General features: G+C 36.0%; 1 protein-coding gene and 1 pseudogene across 5 annotated transcripts in view; both read right to left on the minus strand.

Moving 5' to 3' along the window:
• Positions 1-17,522, minus strand: part of THADA (THADA armadillo repeat containing) — a 278,522-nt gene extending 261,000 nt beyond the window's left edge. For 2 of the 5 annotated variants that reach the window (XM_036224853.1, XM_036224850.1), the window contains exons 1-13: positions 17,286-17,510; positions 14,274-14,368; positions 13,887-13,981; positions 13,058-13,188; positions 11,860-12,008; positions 11,707-11,739; positions 11,401-11,449; positions 8,392-8,579; positions 6,288-6,382; positions 5,183-5,403; positions 3,409-4,115; positions 1,187-1,338; positions 96-251 (exon numbers count right to left, since the gene is read on the minus strand). In XM_036224853.1, the coding sequence (XP_036080746.1) occupies positions 96-251; positions 1,187-1,338; positions 3,409-4,115; positions 5,183-5,403; positions 6,288-6,382; positions 8,392-8,579; positions 11,401-11,449; positions 11,707-11,739; positions 11,860-12,008; positions 13,058-13,188; positions 13,887-13,981; positions 14,274-14,349 (2,052 nt within the window). In that variant the 5' untranslated portion in view covers positions 14,350-14,368; positions 17,286-17,510. Of the gene's footprint in view, positions 1-95; positions 252-1,186; positions 1,339-3,408; positions 4,116-5,182; positions 5,404-6,287; positions 6,383-8,391; positions 8,580-11,400; positions 11,450-11,706; positions 11,740-11,859; positions 12,009-13,057; positions 13,189-13,886; positions 13,982-14,273; positions 14,369-17,285 lie in introns of those variants that run through there. The other 3 variants (XM_036224851.1, XM_036224852.1, XM_036224854.1) reach the window with 3 other exon arrangements.
• On the minus strand, positions 7,760-7,878 carry LOC118605919 (annotated as a pseudogene).
• Positions 17,523-17,792: the final 270 nt, after the last annotated feature.

Below are 17,792 nucleotides of genomic sequence, written 5' to 3' on the forward strand. Positions count from 1 at the left end.
ATTCTCACACTCTCCCAAAATCTGGGCTCTTTTTATAAATGATTTTCAGAGCAAAGTTCACCACTTTTCCCATACTTTCTGATGAGAAATTCTACCTTTTTAAGAAGAGAACAAATCTGTTGCCGAACTCCTGGAGACTGGCTGTTAAGATTGTATGCGATAAAGAATTGAATCCACTCCATTTCTTCTGTAGAAACGATTTCTGTGCTTCGATTACTTTCACAAAGCAAGCCTAATGTATCTATCCGTACCTAAAACACATCAAGTAATAAAGTGTTAATTTTTCAATGAAGTAATTGAAGTCTAACCTATTTGACATGTTTAATTATTTATGTAGGCTATCAAAGGAAAAAAAACAGTAAACCTCAGTTGACCCATATGTCCTTCATAAAGCTCCATTATCCCAAAGGTCCTGTGATTACTTCTTATAAAACTATTTTATCAAACATGTAAATTGGATATTCATAAAAGTTAACAACTGTAAGGATTCTTATTCCACAGTAACGGTCAACTTCAAACTTTTTCTTTTTTCTCAGTTACCACTTTACCCCAGCGCCTCATCACCTCACTAAGATTGCTGTCACGCACATGTAATTGGTCTCCTGGTTTCTTTTTGTGTCCATAAGGCAAACTAATCTCTGTTTCCATTAATATCACTTCCTTAATGAAGGCAGAATGGCTCTAATTCTCAGTTACCAATAGAATAAAATTTGGCCTTCAGCCTAGCATTGGAAGCCTCCCTAAAAAGGATGAAATACTCCACTGCAGATAAATAATGTCCTTAATCATTCTCCAGACCTTATCTATTTATGCTCTTCTATTTTCTGGGCTGCTCCAATGCTTCCTCTCCTCTAATCACATTTATCACTTTCCTAATCAACCACCACTACTCTGATCAGTCTCTTCTCCCCAGCCTCCCAAGTCCCTATGGATAAAGAGACACTTGTAGCTGTATTCTCTCCTAAGAGTTTCCAGTCGTTTTATGTAGATTTTCTTATTCTCTCAAATAAACTTTAAGAAGCCTGAGCACAAGGTCTACACTTTTCACCTTTTATTCACACTCATTATGGACCCCTTAAAAAAGTGCTGGGCATAAGGTAGGGGCCTCTATCATCAGATTGCAAAATGAATAGATAAGTTGGGAATCTACTACATACATGAATTCCCAGCTTCTCTGTTTACTTACTTGGCAGTGTTGATGAATTAAGCCCTGCTTTATTCTTGCACTAGACACAAGATTCTTCCAGGCATCAGTTGCAGACTGAAGATGTCCATGAGCTCTAGCTGTTCGTAGACATGCCATCAATGCTCCCAGAGCCCCTCTACTACTATAAGACCCTAAAGATGGAAAAGATTACTCTTGTCTCAAAAGCACAATAACAAAGACCACTACTGTGCTATGTAACAACTATCACAATATTCATGTTTATAATTAATATTATATTTTAAGAAATAGAAATCATATTTTAAATGAAATTCTAACATGAGTTAAAGTTCCTATTATAAAATCATCATCATTTAAAAGATTTAACAGTTCTAGTATCAGTAATTTCAAGTAAGACTAATCCTCTACTGTTAACTTAAAGAAATAATTTTTGGCTAATATTTTTACTTTTTCCTTGACAGAAAACAAATTAGGAAGTGAATCAGAAAAAAAAAAAAATCATGTGCAGAACTATTTAAAACAATAAAAATAATTAAAATGATTTTCAGCCAAAAATAGGAAAAACACTCCGGTGGCTGAAGACCATTACTTCTCTAAAAATGAACACACTGAATCTCTCTGCATATTCTAGAGTTATTGCTTCTCTCTCGTAAAGAAGATAAAAGGAGGACCACAAAGGACATGATGATTTTAGTGGCTACGGCATCAGCCATTACTAAGGGGACAGAAAGCTCTGGCTCACAGAGCATCATGATATAAATAAATGTCTTACTTCTGCCTTACTTCAGTACAGATTCATGAATCCTGAACTTCAGATGCCTTGTCAAAAGGCAAGAGCAATTATTAAAAATTATAAATAATGGCTCATTTTTTTGTACAGGAATCAAATTTTTCTGTTATCTCATGGTCACTCTTTGAAATATTGAAAGTTTTAAACTATTTTAGTTGGAAAAATTCTTAAAATGTGATTCAGGACATCATATTCCTGCTTTGTTAAACAGAGTATAATAATTTTAAGATTTTCATGATGAGTCAGGGTCATAATTTTCTATATTACTGAACTATGCTTTAATGCAGTGATTCCTTCAGGGTTACTGAGTTTCAAGAGAATATTTACCCCTATTCTAAATAACTTCTGACAGCTGTTTCTTGACGTCTTGCCTCTAAATTTTCTGTATCTTCTCTAGAGGCAAAAACTTGTTACTAACAATTTACCTGTCTTTAACTTTGCCTAAAACAGTTTTTAATTACTGTTTCAATCACTTCAATAAGCAAGTTATACAAAACACACAAACTTTTACTCCATTCTAACAACCAAGTAACAAATAAAAACTCGGTAAAATTAATTAAAACCTAGTACAGTAGTTTCACCTTATCCAGTTTCCCTTTCCATAATTTCAGTTACCTATAGTCAACCATGATCTGAAAATATTAAATGGAACATTCCAAAAATAAACAATTCCTAAGTTTTAAATCGTGCACCGGTTCTGAGTACCATGACAAAATCTCTCGCTATCCCTTTCTGTCCTGCCTGGGTCATGAATTGTCCCTTTTCTCCAGGGTCTCCACACTGTTGAGGTCCCTAGATGCTCCCTGCCCATTAGTAGTCACTCAGCAACCCTCTCAATTAGCAGATGGACTGTTACTGTACCTCAGTGCTTGTTCAAGTAACCCTTATTTTACCTAATAATGAGCCCAGAGTACAGGAGTAGCAATGCTGGCAATTTGGATGTACCAAAGAGAAGCCATAAAGTGCTTCCTTTAAATGAAAAGGTAAAAGTTCTAGACTTAATAAGGAAACAAAAAGACGAATCTATGCCGAGGTTGCTAAGATTTACAGTAAAAACAACCCTTCTATCTGTGAAATTGCATAATTTGTAAGTTAAACCTTATCATAGGTATGTATACATAGGAAAAAATATAGCATATATAGGGTTCAGTACTATCCACTGGGAGCCTTTAAATGTACCCTCCACAGATAAGGGGGGACTACTGTCATAAAAGAAACCTCATAATCACAACTGGAATCAATTCTTAGCATGTAGAAATGACTTCAGCCAAAAAACCCTATTCAGCTATGTACAAGGATATTCGCTTCACCTTAAAATCTCTATCATTAATATCCTCCTTTACTATTTATAGAAGTGATAATATGTAAATTTCAATATGGTCAACATCTACCGGGGTAACTACACTTAAACATCCTAACTAAAATTTATGAAAACAAAAACTCATTTTCTTACCAGTTTTAGCATCAGCAGAAGCCTGAAGAATCTGTACCATGTAGCTTAAGCTTTCAGGGTTGCAATTCAATAATTTTGGCAAATAATAATCAATCACATAAGATTTTTGATCCAGAGTTCCTTCACACAGTATGTAAAGGAGAGGAGAAACCCAGGTCTCATGCCACTCATCAATCCAAGTACCGTCCACAGCCTGAGCTTTCAAATGACTTTTATGATTTTTAAACATGGTTTCTAAGAGGTCACTTGCATAAGGTACTAGTGACTGGTCCCCCATCACTTCTAAGATTTCCGATGGAATAGTTTTAGCTAATGCCAGAATATGTTTAACTCCTATGCAATCTACTAAACAGCCAAGGCATATGTATTTTCCTTTAATATGCCATTCTAATCGCAGAAGACTCTCAGTCAGTTCAAAAATGAAACGATCAGCAGCCAAATTTGTCTCTTCTAAACTTGACTCTCCTACAGTGAGCTGGTGTATTTGGAGAATATTTTTGAATATGATTTTAGTTTGGTGTCTCAAAGCATCCAATGGATGTTCCCAATGGGTATAGACATATTCCAAAAGTTTTCTAACTATGCTTGAATTCCCATTCAGATTGTCCTTTAGGCTTGAGGAACTTGATTGCAGGACATATATGGCTGAATTAGTCCAAGATGCCAAAATTCTAGACAGAAACATTTCCAGAGTTGATTCCTTGATCCTGAAGAAAAATGAACCATATTATATAGTAACTAGGGAAAGAAATTTCATTTTATAATAATTTAAACTTGAAAAATATAAAACATACAGAATGATCGGAAAATTCAATCATTATCAAATTTACAACAAAAATTTATAAACAGGCCAAAATAGATATCAAATTTGTATGTGAATCTATTCACCTTAAAAAATATAATCTAAAAAAGGACACAAGGAAACTTTTAGGGAGTGATGGAAATGTTCATTATTTTGATTGTGATGTTGGTTTCATAAGGATTTTAAAACATACTGAGGGGCTAGGGTTGAGGAAAACCCTGTAAATTATATCTCAATTAATCTGTTATAAAACAACACAATGAAGAATAAATTTTTAAGATATGCACAATTTAAAAATATGTGCAGTTTTAAAATATATATAAACAGAAAAACATGTAAAATTTATTTTAGAGCATTATAGTTTTCTTCCTTTATGTACATGTTCATTATTATCAAGCTGTATCTATAGTCTGACATTTTAAGCATGTGATCACTTTCAGGCATTATAGCAAAAACACAAAAATACCCCAAAAAATACAACACAATGAAGTCAAAAAACCTAATTACAATTCTGGCTTGGTTGTTTATTAGCAATAAGCTCTTAGGTTAAAGTATTTACTTTTCTAAGTTTCACTTTACCCATTTGACAGATTAGATTTAATATCCTAGCTATTAGACAGGTAAGGATCACATTGCACTACCTATGATGCTGTTCATAAACTCCAAAGTACTATACTTATAGAAATCTTTAGTTTTTTTCTTAAATGCTAGCATCGGAGACAATGTTAAAATTAACTTTAGACATGTTCACTATAGGTTAACTTCCACCAACGATTTCTATAACTCTCTCCCATCATCCCATTTTTTCTTACTCTACTGTCACAGCCACTTCATTCCCACACATAACTCCCTTTTAATTTAGGATTATCCTAACCACTTTTCATTTAACTACTAAGTATACTGGCTTGGTTGTCATATTTTAAATATCTGACAAGCAAAACAAAATATGAGACTGGCAGCATTGAAACTCACTTTGAACTCAAGGTGAACAAAACGTGCACAGTATCCAAGAGCAGGGCCTCCCCACTCGGGCCCATCCTCCCATTCTGCCAGTCCAACATGGTAAGTGTCCCCTGACACAGGAATAAGAGAGCTGACTCGGAGACATCAGCACAACAAAGGCTCCTACAGCAGTTCAAAAACCATTCTGGGATGCACGTGCAGTCCACTGAACGAAGAAGTAAACTGCTAATCTGAAAATATAATAGAGCTAATATTTATAAAGCCATCTTAAACTTTTCAAAGATATTCCAAAATATAAACCCAAAATTCTTTCTCCTGAAACATCCTAAGAAAAATAATTGAATCTAAAGATGAAAAAGCCACAAGTGTTAAAATTAGTATAACAAAAGGAAACAACACATCTAAGTACATATACCATTTGGCTGGTTTGAATGTACTGGAAGAGCACAACACATCGCCACCTGCAGGTGGATGAGCTTAATTAATGCTTTTAAGAGGTGATTTAGAAATAAAATTTTTAATTTTATCCAATGATATTACTTTGTGTGATGTCAGAGAATAGTATACATATAATTTGCATAAAGTCAGACAAAGAGCTAAAATAAGTTTCTAGATAATATAGTTAGGAAAAAAACTGCTAGAAGGAAATACAAAGATTGTGGCCCAAATTATACTTTCCATATAATCAAATTCATTGAACAATTAAGTCTAGTATGCTTCCTGTCTAAAGTACAGTATTTGAGTTTTTCTTAAAAAAAAGTTTATGAAAAAGTTACTGCTGTATACATCTGTATGTTAATCTCTGTGTAAATTTAATATTACAAATATCTGTTATGATAATGAGAGATGGAACTGAATAAACGGCATTCAAAAATAACTAGAAGGATATACCAAAAATTATTGATAATGATTATCTCTGAGATGAATTTATAGGTGACTAATATCTTCTTTCTATTTCATTTGAATTTTGGGAACTGTCTCATTATATATGATAAAAAGTCATTAGAAAGATTCGGACTATGCAAAAAAATTTTTTAATTCACTTCTTTAAAAATATTTTCAAAACATGTCGAACTATCAACAAAGTACAATTCTGAAAAAGAGGTGTACTCACCAAATCAGGAATCTTTTCAGGTGGATGAAACATAGCTTTAATAAAAAGAATAACAGCTAATCCAGATGTACTCTGAATTGTCTGTAAGAGATCATCTGTTAGGCAAAAAAAAAAAAAAAAAAAGCATATCTTAAACGATGATGGATATTCTGGCATAGGGGAAAGAGCAGATGTTGCAGGGTCAGACAGTTCTGCATACAGTTTCTAGTTTGACCACTTCCTAGGTGGTTCTTGGGCAAGTTATTTAACCTCCCAGGGACTCAGCTGTCTCTTCGGTAAAATGAGAAACCTGCCATTTTTGACAGAGTTGTTGTGAGGTTAAATGAATAATGAACATAAATGCTTTTCTGCCGAGTACATAAATACTCAATAAATGTGATTCCTTCCTCTCCCCTCTAACATCCACTCTTTCTTCCTCGCCATCTGTAGCCTCCCAGCACATTTAGCAGCAACATCGCCTATTCCCGTCCCTCTGCTGATGCCTCTGCATCCCAAATCTCCCACATACATTACTTTTTCTGGAAGTGATTTCAAGGCTTCTGTGAAAAGCCCACACTGGTGCTAATTACAAACTCTGCTATCGTTGGCAATCTTGACTTGCTATCTTCTTTCTGTTTTCCCTCTATTAGCCAGCCTCTGGTTTGTCAGAAAGTAGGCAAAATAATATGATAAATTATTTAACCTGTCATAGGAATTATAAATGTCTACTACAAATTACCTAATACATATCCTTTCTGTCCTTTATCAATGCTCATAGAACTATGACTTTGATAGGGACATCCATGTGCCCAGCCAAAGGAAGGATAATTGCTTCCTCAATCTTCCTTGCAACTAAAGATAGCCATATGAGGGTTCGGGCCAATGGGATGTAAGCAGAAATCTCTCAGGTACTTTTGATTTCTCTGATTAAAAGTAAAGATGACACTGGTCCTCCTTTCTGACTTGAACAGACATGGTTTAAATATCAAGCAACCTCTTTTCCGAAAAGTTGATGGTACCTAATCAATGCTGTTCTTCCCCAACCATGAGGCAACAAACACGAGTGAAAGCCTACATGCTTAAGAAAGCAGAGCAGAAAGGCAGAAATGTGTTGGTCCTAGACTGTCTACAGTAGTTCTAGATCACCTGGCTCTGAAATTCTTATGTGGGGAGGAGGGGAGGTACATTTACTTAATACCCTGAAGTTTGGTTTTCTGGGTTTGCATCTAAACATTTTACTGATACATGCAGCTTTGAAATTCTAGAGAAGAACAGCATTGATTAGGTACCATCGACTTTTCAGAAAAGAGGTTGCTTAATATTTAAACCATGTCTTCTCTGCATTCATTTACCATTTAGTCTTAAATTTACCAAATTCCCCTTATTTTTTTAAATTATTTATTTACTCTTTATTTTTTTTAGGCAAGGTAACCCTTGGTTGACCTCACAGATTGTTAGGATCTTGTCAGATTACAATTCCTTTTCATTTTTTACGCTTACAGCACCTGGTCTTCCTAGGTGGTCTCCCATCCATATACTAACCAGGCCCAACCCTGCTTAGCTTCTGAGATCAGACAAAATCAGGCATGTTCAGGGTGGCATGGCCGTAGACCAAATTCCTATTTTAAAAAGCAAATCCTCAGAAAAGATATCTGTAAATTATGTCTTAATGCGTAACTCCACTTTTCTTTTAATATCTATATGATCCCCTAAGGCAAAAAGAAAAAGAAAAAAAAGAGAGGGGAAGGGAAGGGAGGGGGGTAGGAGGGGAGGGAAGGGGAGGGGAGGGGAAGGAGAGGGGAGGAGAAAGACTAATTGGACAATTTAGCTAGGGCTTCCACTAGTTGAGATACTATTTGCCATTGGCCTAGCAAAATCAGAGTCAGTTACTGTTCTTTGTAGAAAATAAACATGCATATTTAGAAAAATCCTTCAACATTATCCATCACAGAATTAGTACGCTTAAAAGAAAAAGCATTAACTTTGTAATCCAGGGCCATTCCCCACTTTCAGGGGGTGGAGAAGGAGAAGTTCTACATCTCAGTTAAGTATCATACATTTCATAGCATTTTCAGCAAAACCAGAGTGACAATGACAATCATCATTTTCATGTTTTTACACTTACCACCACTTAAAAACTTGGTGAAAATACTCAGAAGTCCACACATACTCTGCCATGTGGGAGAACTGGAAATCTCCAAATGAATTCTCTGGAGGCCTTGTGCTTTCTGTACTAACATTACAGAAACTCTCATGCCTACCAACAAGTCATTCATCAGCTGTGTTTGAACAATATGATTTCCAGCAAATTTTCTACAGTGAAGAAAAGACATTAAAAAAGTCAAAGAAAAATGTCAACATTTCTATCCCTCTCCAAAATAACATATTCCCAAATAAAAGAGTCAAAATCTATTTTAGATTATAGTACACATTTATGCATATTTCTTCTATTCCCATAAGCATTACAATTATGCAGGCATTTATTGGAAAGTTTCAGTATTCTTAACTTACCTTAACATTTCCCTCCTTCTCGGCCAATGACTAAGCTCACTTCTCTTTTTTAAAGTAAAAATAATAAATCAAAAATAAATGGCACAATTTATAAACTTGAACACTCCCTCGACCTTCACACACTTTCTTAACCTGGCTTCCAAGATGCGAGGCTCTCCTCGATTTTCTCCTACTTCACCATCGTTTCTTCTTAGACACCATGGCTAGTTCATCCTCTTCTCCCTGACATCTTTGTATTAGAGCTCTGCATGACTCAGTCCTCTTCTTTTGTCTATCTAATACCATCCGTTGACGCTGATCATCTAGCTCACAAGCTTTGAATTAAAATATATAGGCTGACAACTCTCAAATTCTTATTTCAAGCCCGGACTTCTCTTTCCAGACTTGTATATGAAACTTCCTACTCAATATCTTCACTGGCATGTCTAACAGACATCTCAAACTATGTGAACTTATCTTCAACTCCAAACCTGCACCACCTGCTGGGATCTCTGTCCTATGAAAACTCTGTAATCACCCTCGACTCTTCTCCTCCTCTTCCCATCCTGTTGGTTCTTACTTCAAAAATATATCCAGAAGAGCTCTCTCCTGAGTGGTAGACTGGTATAGTCAGATTTCTCCTTTGGATTAGTATAACAGCCTCCTAACTGGTCTCCCAGATTCTATCCCTGCTCCTCTAAGTCTATTCTCAACATGACAGGACACGGGGTGATGATATTAAAAAATAAGTCAGAGAAAACAGTTTGGGGGATCCTCAAAAAGTTAAACAGAATTACCATATGATCTAGCATGCTACTCCCAGGTATAAAAGAATTGAAAACAGGAACTCAAACAGATCTTTGTCTATTAATGTTTGTAACCACATTATTCACATTAGCCAAAAGTAGAAACAACCCAAATATTCATTGACAGATGAACATATAAACAAACTGTGATATATACATACAATGGAATAGTATTCAGCCATAAAAAGGAATAAAATTCCGATAGATGTTAAAATATGGATTAACCTCTAAAATACTGTAAGTGAAATAAGCCAGACACACAGAGGACAAACATTATATTCCACTTATTTGAGGTATCTAGAATATGCAAATTCCAAGAGACAGATGGTTGAATGGAAGTTACCAGGGGCTGTGTGGAAGGATAAAAAGGCAGTGAATTTTTTAGACACATTAAATTTGAGGCACCTGTAACATACCCAAGTTAAGATGTCCAGAAGGCAACTGACTATACCAATCTACCACTCAGGAGAAAGCTCTAAGTTGGAGTGAAAAATCTGTAAATCATAAGTACAGAGATGTGGATATTAAGCAGTCAGAACAAATAAAATTAAAAGGACAGAAACCACATTTAAGAGATGAGCAGAGAAAGAAGAGCCTAAAGGGAGACGGGGAAGAGCTCCCTCCTGGTAAGGCAAAAGGAGGCCTTGGGTTAAAGATGCCACATAGATAGTACTTTTGCTCTCCCCTCAAATCTCCCTAAACCGACAGCCTAGGGTTTTAAAACATAAAAAGACATAAATACACAAGGACAATAAACAGACAAGAAATAATAAAATTATAGAAGCTACAAAGCAGATAGATGAGTGATAAGTGACTTAACAGAATCAAGAAAGGTGACTAAGCCAAAGAACAAGCCTAGAAGCAACATGATACACAGGCCCAAAAGGCTAAGAAATTGTGGGAACCAGGTACTCCTTGATATGGAGGTAGATGCAGGGCTGAAAACAGGAAGACTGCCTACCAGTCTGTTAAAAAAGAATAAAAACTCTGGATCACTCCCAGCCAGCAAACAGCTAGTTTACTTCTAGAGAAGGTAAAACAGTAGGCATCTGGACGGGAAGACAGCATGTACAGATAGGGCATCAATACCATATTGCAAACAGGAGAATTAGGTAAAATATGCAAAATAAATGCCAAATGCTGAGACTTCAGCTTTCTTACCTCACTCAGCAATCATAATATTAAAACAATGGTTTGGCAGATTCTCCCATGGTGAATCCACTACGCACACAAAGAAACCTAAAGATACTGACAACAATACTTCCCCAAAGAAAGAGTCCAGCAAGACTAGCCTATAATAAAACCTGCAACAACCATGGCTATATGCACAGAGATTCAAATCAACTCTCAGCGCGTCATTCTTAAATATGAGTGTTTGGCCAAGGATCACTAAACTTCTGAGGAAAGCTTCTAGCAACAAATACAGTGACAAAAAGCAGCAAATGGGGAAAAAGCAACTTAGGGAAGAAACAGATTATATAAAGGCTAAAAAAAAAAACCTTAAGAAAACAAACAAAAAACCTATCATTAATATCCTCAAAGAGATAACAGAGCATACTTCGTCCATAAAATAAGAGGATGCTATGAAAAAGGGACACTCAGGTAGAGAAAAGAGTTCTTCCCGTTCTCATCTATCCTCATAATAGCTTATCTGATTTTTAAAAATTAAGTATTGAACCTCTAAAAAATAAATTTAAATAATTAGGTCTAACATTAATGAGAGGAACAGAAAAAGAGCACATTCTGGAACTTTTAAAAAATTTCCTTTGTACAAAGACAATGCACAACTGCAAGTGTGTACACACACATGCACAAGCATACAAACATATAACACTTGCCTATTTTCTTCTGAGATTTCAATTAAACTCCTCTGCAGAAAATGAAGCACTGAAACAAAAAGAATATAATGACAAACCAGAATTTTAAAAGCTGTAAATTTGAAATTCAGCACAAAAAAATATTTTAAATCACTGTTAACTAAAATGATACCACAGTATAGAAGCGGAAACTTAAAAGAAAGGAGCATGATGTATCTAAGTTATCTGCAGTACGCTGCCAACTGCCGAGAAACTCAAAAGAACCAGTTCCAAAATGACTCACCCAAGCAGTCACCTCTTAGAATAAAACAAAATAATATGACTTACCATTTTTAAGAAGATTATTAACACTTGTTATACCTGTGGGGGAAAAAAATTAACACGAGTAAGGAGTTTTGGGACCAAAATTAATATCATTTAAAAATAATGATGCAATAACAGGTGTTAGCCAGAAAAAGTACTAGAAAAAAGCTGGCTTACCTAAGTTAAAGTTCTCCATACAGGAAGATATATTGTCAATCACTTTCCTATAAGAGTATAGGTCAGTAGTGTTCAATTCTTCCTGAAGACGAGAAGTAAAACTTTGTATGGCCTCAGTTAGAAAAAATTCTGGTAGGCAATTTAGTGAGCTAGAAAAAGAACCAAATATTAAAAATCTGAAAACCGTATAGTACAAGATATGTGGGGAAGGAGGAGAATCATTATGAATGAAAAATATTGAACTAAACCTTCAAAATACAGCCAGTTGATAACTTCAGACTATCCTCAAGAAAGCAGTCAGTGACATTACCAAAACACCACGTTATTCCTCTGCCTAAAATCATCCAAGAATGCCGCTCCCAGGCAAAGTAATAGCTAAAGTGCTTATGATGACTTAAACGATCCTGTGCAATCTGGCCCTACCATTAGCTCTCTGACCTCATCTTTGTTCGCTTAGTTCTAGTTACATGCCCTTCCTCTGTTCGAACAACATTGCCATAGCCTTTGCTCTTGCTATTTCCTCTATCTGAAACACTTTCCCTCACATGTACCCAGTAATCATTCCCTCACCCTTTTCAGGTCAATATCAAATATTACCCTATTCAAGACATTTGAGCAAAGATACCTGAAGTGACCACTATATTCTAAAGTGTAACTCTCACCTCATCCTTGGGTCTCCCTTTCTCTCTTCTCTGCTTTAATTTTGTCTGTAGCACTTATACCACCTAATTCTACGTATTTTGTTTATTTTGTGTATTTTCTATCTTCCTATTACCATGTAACCTCCATTCTAGACTGTGTTATTCATTGTATCCCCAATACCTAGAAAATTACTTGACATTTAGTAGGTGGTCAATAAAAATTTACTGAATGGCTAAATTAAATTTAATTTTTACTTCAATCTAAATCAAAACCAGTAGCCTTTTTTTTTTTAATTCAACTAAACAGTTTTAAAGTTTTTCTAGAAGAAAAAATTAAAAATCAAAATATTCTGAAAAAGAGTCACTAAGGGATCACTTGCTCTAGCATATAATTAAACCAAAAAATTATCAAACTATAGTAAATAAAAGTGTAATGTTGGTATATAAACAAATAGTACCAAGTCTAAAACAAACCAGGGAAAGAATTTTAAATATTGGTTACATTTCATCAAACTGAACATTTATAATGCTCAACTTCCCTTCCCTTTTTTCCTTACCTTGCCAAGACTTTCTTCAAGGGATTCTTTACAGTCAAAGAAAGATACATGCCTGCTAAAATATCCAAGCAACTGCTAATAGTAGGATCATACGTGCCATTTTTATCTGCCTTCTCCAGTAAAGGCACAATCTATAATTCAAAAAATTCAAAGTCATAGTAATTTTTTCTAATATCAAGTACAGCAAAGTAACATGGATTCAAATAATCTTTTAATTCTCAATTGTAATGTGAAATATTTTCCATGCTGAATTATTAGGGATATTGATTTAAACATGTATTTTAGTATTTATTAACCTTTTTAATGCATGCTCCCAACTCCCACTTTGCCCTCTGGACCCAATACAGACTTGTTAGTGGCTTAAGATACAGAAATTCTGTAACACTATTGAAAAACCAACAATACATTTAATTGCTTTTCTAAAAAAATATTATGCAAATTCAATTGGTAAATCCTAATACTGAAACACTAGTAAGACAGCCTTTATATTTTAAATTAACTTTTTAATATGCCTGCTAAAAAGTTTTGAAAATTCAGATTAATAGAAATAATCTTTTAAAAGTTTATCTTTACAAAGAAAAGGTATGTACAATTATCTCATCCTATCTATTTACAGCTCCAAAGGCGTGGAAGCCTGAATATAGCTTCTATGGTTATTTTGAATTGAAAGATATACAATAAACAGAAAAGAGAAAAAAAAAACCACCCTATTCTACAATGATTCATTGGTATTAGATAATTGGGAGCCAAAAGTTATCAGTTAATTTAAAATGTCCATAATAGCATTATAATCTTCAAGATGCATCCATGAATGTCGATTCTGTCTTACCTGTTTAACATAACGAATTTGTGATACTCCATCAGTGAGCTGTACACAGTTTAACAGCAAAGAAGCTAGATTTTTCCCTTCCACATCAGCCAGAGCTACAAGACACACATACACAAAAAAATTTCTTCAGTAATTTAACAATGTATGGATATGAGTTTGCTTTTGTTATACATTCTACAAAATTTCAATATTTATAAACCAAAAAAAACCAGGCAGAATTTAGACTGAGGTAGAATTTTTAGAAAACCATTTACATCCAAAACTGAACATAAAGACCACGGAAAAAATAAATAGGAAGAGTTTGAACATTCAGGTATGAAGTCCCAAAAATAAGAATACTCTGTTTACAACCTAGAAAAGAAATAAACAAGGTTATAAATCACTTACATCTCAAAGTTTCAAGGTCCTGATGACAAATGGTCAATGCAATAACTTGCATTTCTTTCTTCTTCTTTACAACCATTTTAAATAGAACAGTAGTCCTGCCAGAAAGAAGAGTTTAAGGCATTATCTAATGCAGGGTTCCCGAATCTCAGCACTACTGACATTTTGGGCCATAATTCTTTGCTGTAGGGTATTGCTGTCCTGTGCACTGTATGTAGGATGTTTAACACATCCCTGGCCTCTACCCACTAGATGCCAGTAGCATCCTCCTCTTGCCAAGTTGTGACAACCAAAAAATTCTCCCCAAACATTGTTTAATGTCCCCTGAGGAGCAAAGATGCCATAGGCTGAGAACCACTGGTCTAAGGATTTTTGCTTTGAAAAACATTTTTTGAGCTCAAGAAGAGTTACTATTGTCTAAAGTTACTTTTACCTACTAAACCCAGTCTTTGTATTTCGAATACAACAAACCTTCATTTTCGTAATAACAAAAGAAACCAGCATAGTTTTTCCAAAAATAAAGTTTTTCTATCCTCAGTAACTTCTCAAACTGACAGATCAAGTATCATACATAACACACTGTATCCTGATTTCTGCAAAGTATTTGATAAAGGAAACTTTCACATACTATCTTTATGAGTTTGTTTTTAGTTAACAGAGTTTGCTTTTAGTTGACAGGTTTGTTTTAGTTAACAGGATTCATAATGAACTTAACAAATGTATTTTAAAAATACACACTAATAGTACCATGTCATCTGGAGACAAGTTACTAGAGAAATCCTACACAGGGCTCTTTTCTCAGTAGTTAGCATTTTTAGCAGTGTATATGATGCAGACTTTAGGGGATTTAGATACTGAATTTACAAAAGACACAAAGCTTGGAGGACATGTTAGATGATGAATCAGGATTTAAAAAAATAGCCCAATGAACTAGAATAACTTACTATAATGAAATAGAAATAAATGTAAGATGCTGCACTTAGATTAGAAAAATAAAGAAATAGAGGGTGGGGAGAGAGAGTGAAAAGTAGTTTGAAACAGCTCAATGTGTAAGCCAGCAGCACATGACTGCTAAAAAGCACATTAGAAGTTTGGAAGATTAAGGGAGTGCATGATCTCTTCTTGGCCATCCCACAGGTCAGATGACATGTGGAGCATTAGGTGCAATGCTGGCGGTCACATCTTCAGGGTCCATAACAAATGATGGAGCTTCCAAGGAACGACCAAATTTCTGAAGGGCCCAGAAAGCACCTCCTCCAGAAAACAGCTAAGTTAACAAAAGGTGTTTGGCCTGGAGCAAAGAGGATAGGACTAGTGTCTTAAATAGCTGCTGAGCTGCTGGACTGTTTTGGAGAAAAGGGGAGAAGCCTTTTGTGTTGCTATAGGATTAGGAAAAAGTACAAGCTTCAGAGAGGCAGAGTCCAGCTCAATGCAAAGACAGAACTACATGTTCCAAATATGGAATGGGTTGCCTTTTAAATAAAGGATTTTCCAACACGAAGAATATGCGAAAAGAAGCTAAATGAACACTTTTCACCTAGACTCCCACGGCAGACTCCTAACTGGTCTCCTCATTCCTACCCTTAATTCTGAAGAGTCCATTCTCCTCACAATTATCAAAGCAATCTTTTTAAAAACGCTAATAAAATCTAATTACTCTCTTGGGCTCTCCAAGGACTTCTAATTACACTTAGAATAAAATTCAAACTTGAGACTTGGGCCTTCAAGACCCTAAATAATATGGCTCTGACTTCCTCCACACTTCATCTCAAATCAATCTTCTCTTCACCCTCTCAGGGGTTCTACACTTCCTGATGCTCTTGTTCCCATAAAGGGGCTTTGCACTCCCCCATATTTCTACCTGTTAATGATCGTTCCACCATATCTTTGCAAGCCTTTCTCGTGATCATTCAGATCTCTTCTAGGATATCTCCTCCTGAGAAGCTTTCAGTGACCACTCTACATAAAATGCCACCACTCCTACTCACATATGCACTATTTGTATTACTTCACAGCACTTATTACTACTTGAAATTACATTGACTTGTTTATTTATACATTGTCTGTGTTCCTTAGTAGTAAGCTCCATGAAGGCAGCAAATTCAATCTGTTTTGCCTACTGTTTTCTCAATTCCTCAAACAGTGCCTGATGCATATTAGGTGCTTAATAAATATTAGGTGAATAAACGTATAAATTAACAAACATATGTTCTAGAAGGGATGTATGCCTTTAATGGCAGACAGACTTCTTGGTATCTAAAGTATATTCTATAAATAAGAAACAACCTAGCTCTGACACTATGGTCCAATTGCAAAATAAGATACCATATAACAATGGCATGGAAAACCCATTTAACAGAAAATGGTAATAAAAATGGACACAGCTGAAAAAAAAAAAAGGGAGCAAAAAACAAAAAGAAAAAAATGAACACAACTAGAATGGCATCGACAAGGGAAAGAATTTGAAAAGTGATATGATTAAATCTAGGGAATAACCGGGGATCCCTTCCTAGGTAAGTGACCATTGTACAAAGTTTAGAAGGGACGGAGACAAATAACTAGTGAGACTATTCTCTGGTGAATGGTGAGCAAATTTGCTTTAGGATTTGATCTTGGAAACTTCGAAATCACACAAAAAACAAACACAGTACTTAAGCGTGCTTAAATGGACGCCTGAACGTTTGTCCTGCTGAACTATGCCTCCCCAACAGAAGAAAATCCCATGCCCACTCTAAGCCATCCCTTAAGCGGCCAGAAGATGCTCAGCAAATTATATTCCTCCTGGGTCCCCGGCGGCGTCCCTTTTCAACGCTACTTCACTCTCATGTATACCCCTCTGGCTGACTCCCACATTCTCTGAACAATTTCCAAACCACGTGGAGTCCGTGGAATGACAGGTGAAAAAAAAAAAACTGGTTAAAATGCTATCTCCAAGGAGACCTGAGCGATCGGAAATCTGTTTCAACACCACCAAATTCTCGCGATATTAGAGGACTAGGACCAGGTGTGAATCACCTGGTGGCTCTAACAAAGTGACCGCGCAATCGAGTCACGCGCGGTGGAGGATCTGGCCAACAGGACGCCTGAGAGCCAAACCTCGTGCCTGTGGGCGTCTGCGAAGAGTCGCGGCCGTCTAGATTAGTCCCGGAAGCTGGTATAGTTCTCCGGTGTGTTGGTGACTGTCAACGTGGTCTGCTATCGACTACCGGGTCGCTGCGAAGGGATGGAAGCAAGAGGACCTGGAGGAGGAGTCATCGCGATAATTGAGCTAACGCGCTTCTCCAATCAGGAGTCCAGGAACGTGACGTCACCGGGGAACGGATGTTAGTGGATTTAGTTAGACTCGGACTGCGGGGAGTACGCTGTGACACACCTTGAGCGTTCGGATCAACCCCTTGGTTTGGAATCCGGACCTCCTTCATCCCCTGAGGGAAGTTTAGGCTGTTGTCTTCCACGCCCCTGAGTGCGTGGGAAGCACCTTTTCCTCCACCCAGACACCACTGTTTTCCCCCTCGGCTCGCC

This window comes from Rousettus aegyptiacus, unplaced genomic scaffold (genome assembly GCF_014176215.1).
Source record: "Rousettus aegyptiacus isolate mRouAeg1 unplaced genomic scaffold, mRouAeg1.p scaffold_m13_p_7, whole genome shotgun sequence".
In the NCBI taxonomy this organism is placed as follows: domain Eukaryota; kingdom Metazoa; phylum Chordata; class Mammalia; order Chiroptera; family Pteropodidae; genus Rousettus; species Rousettus aegyptiacus.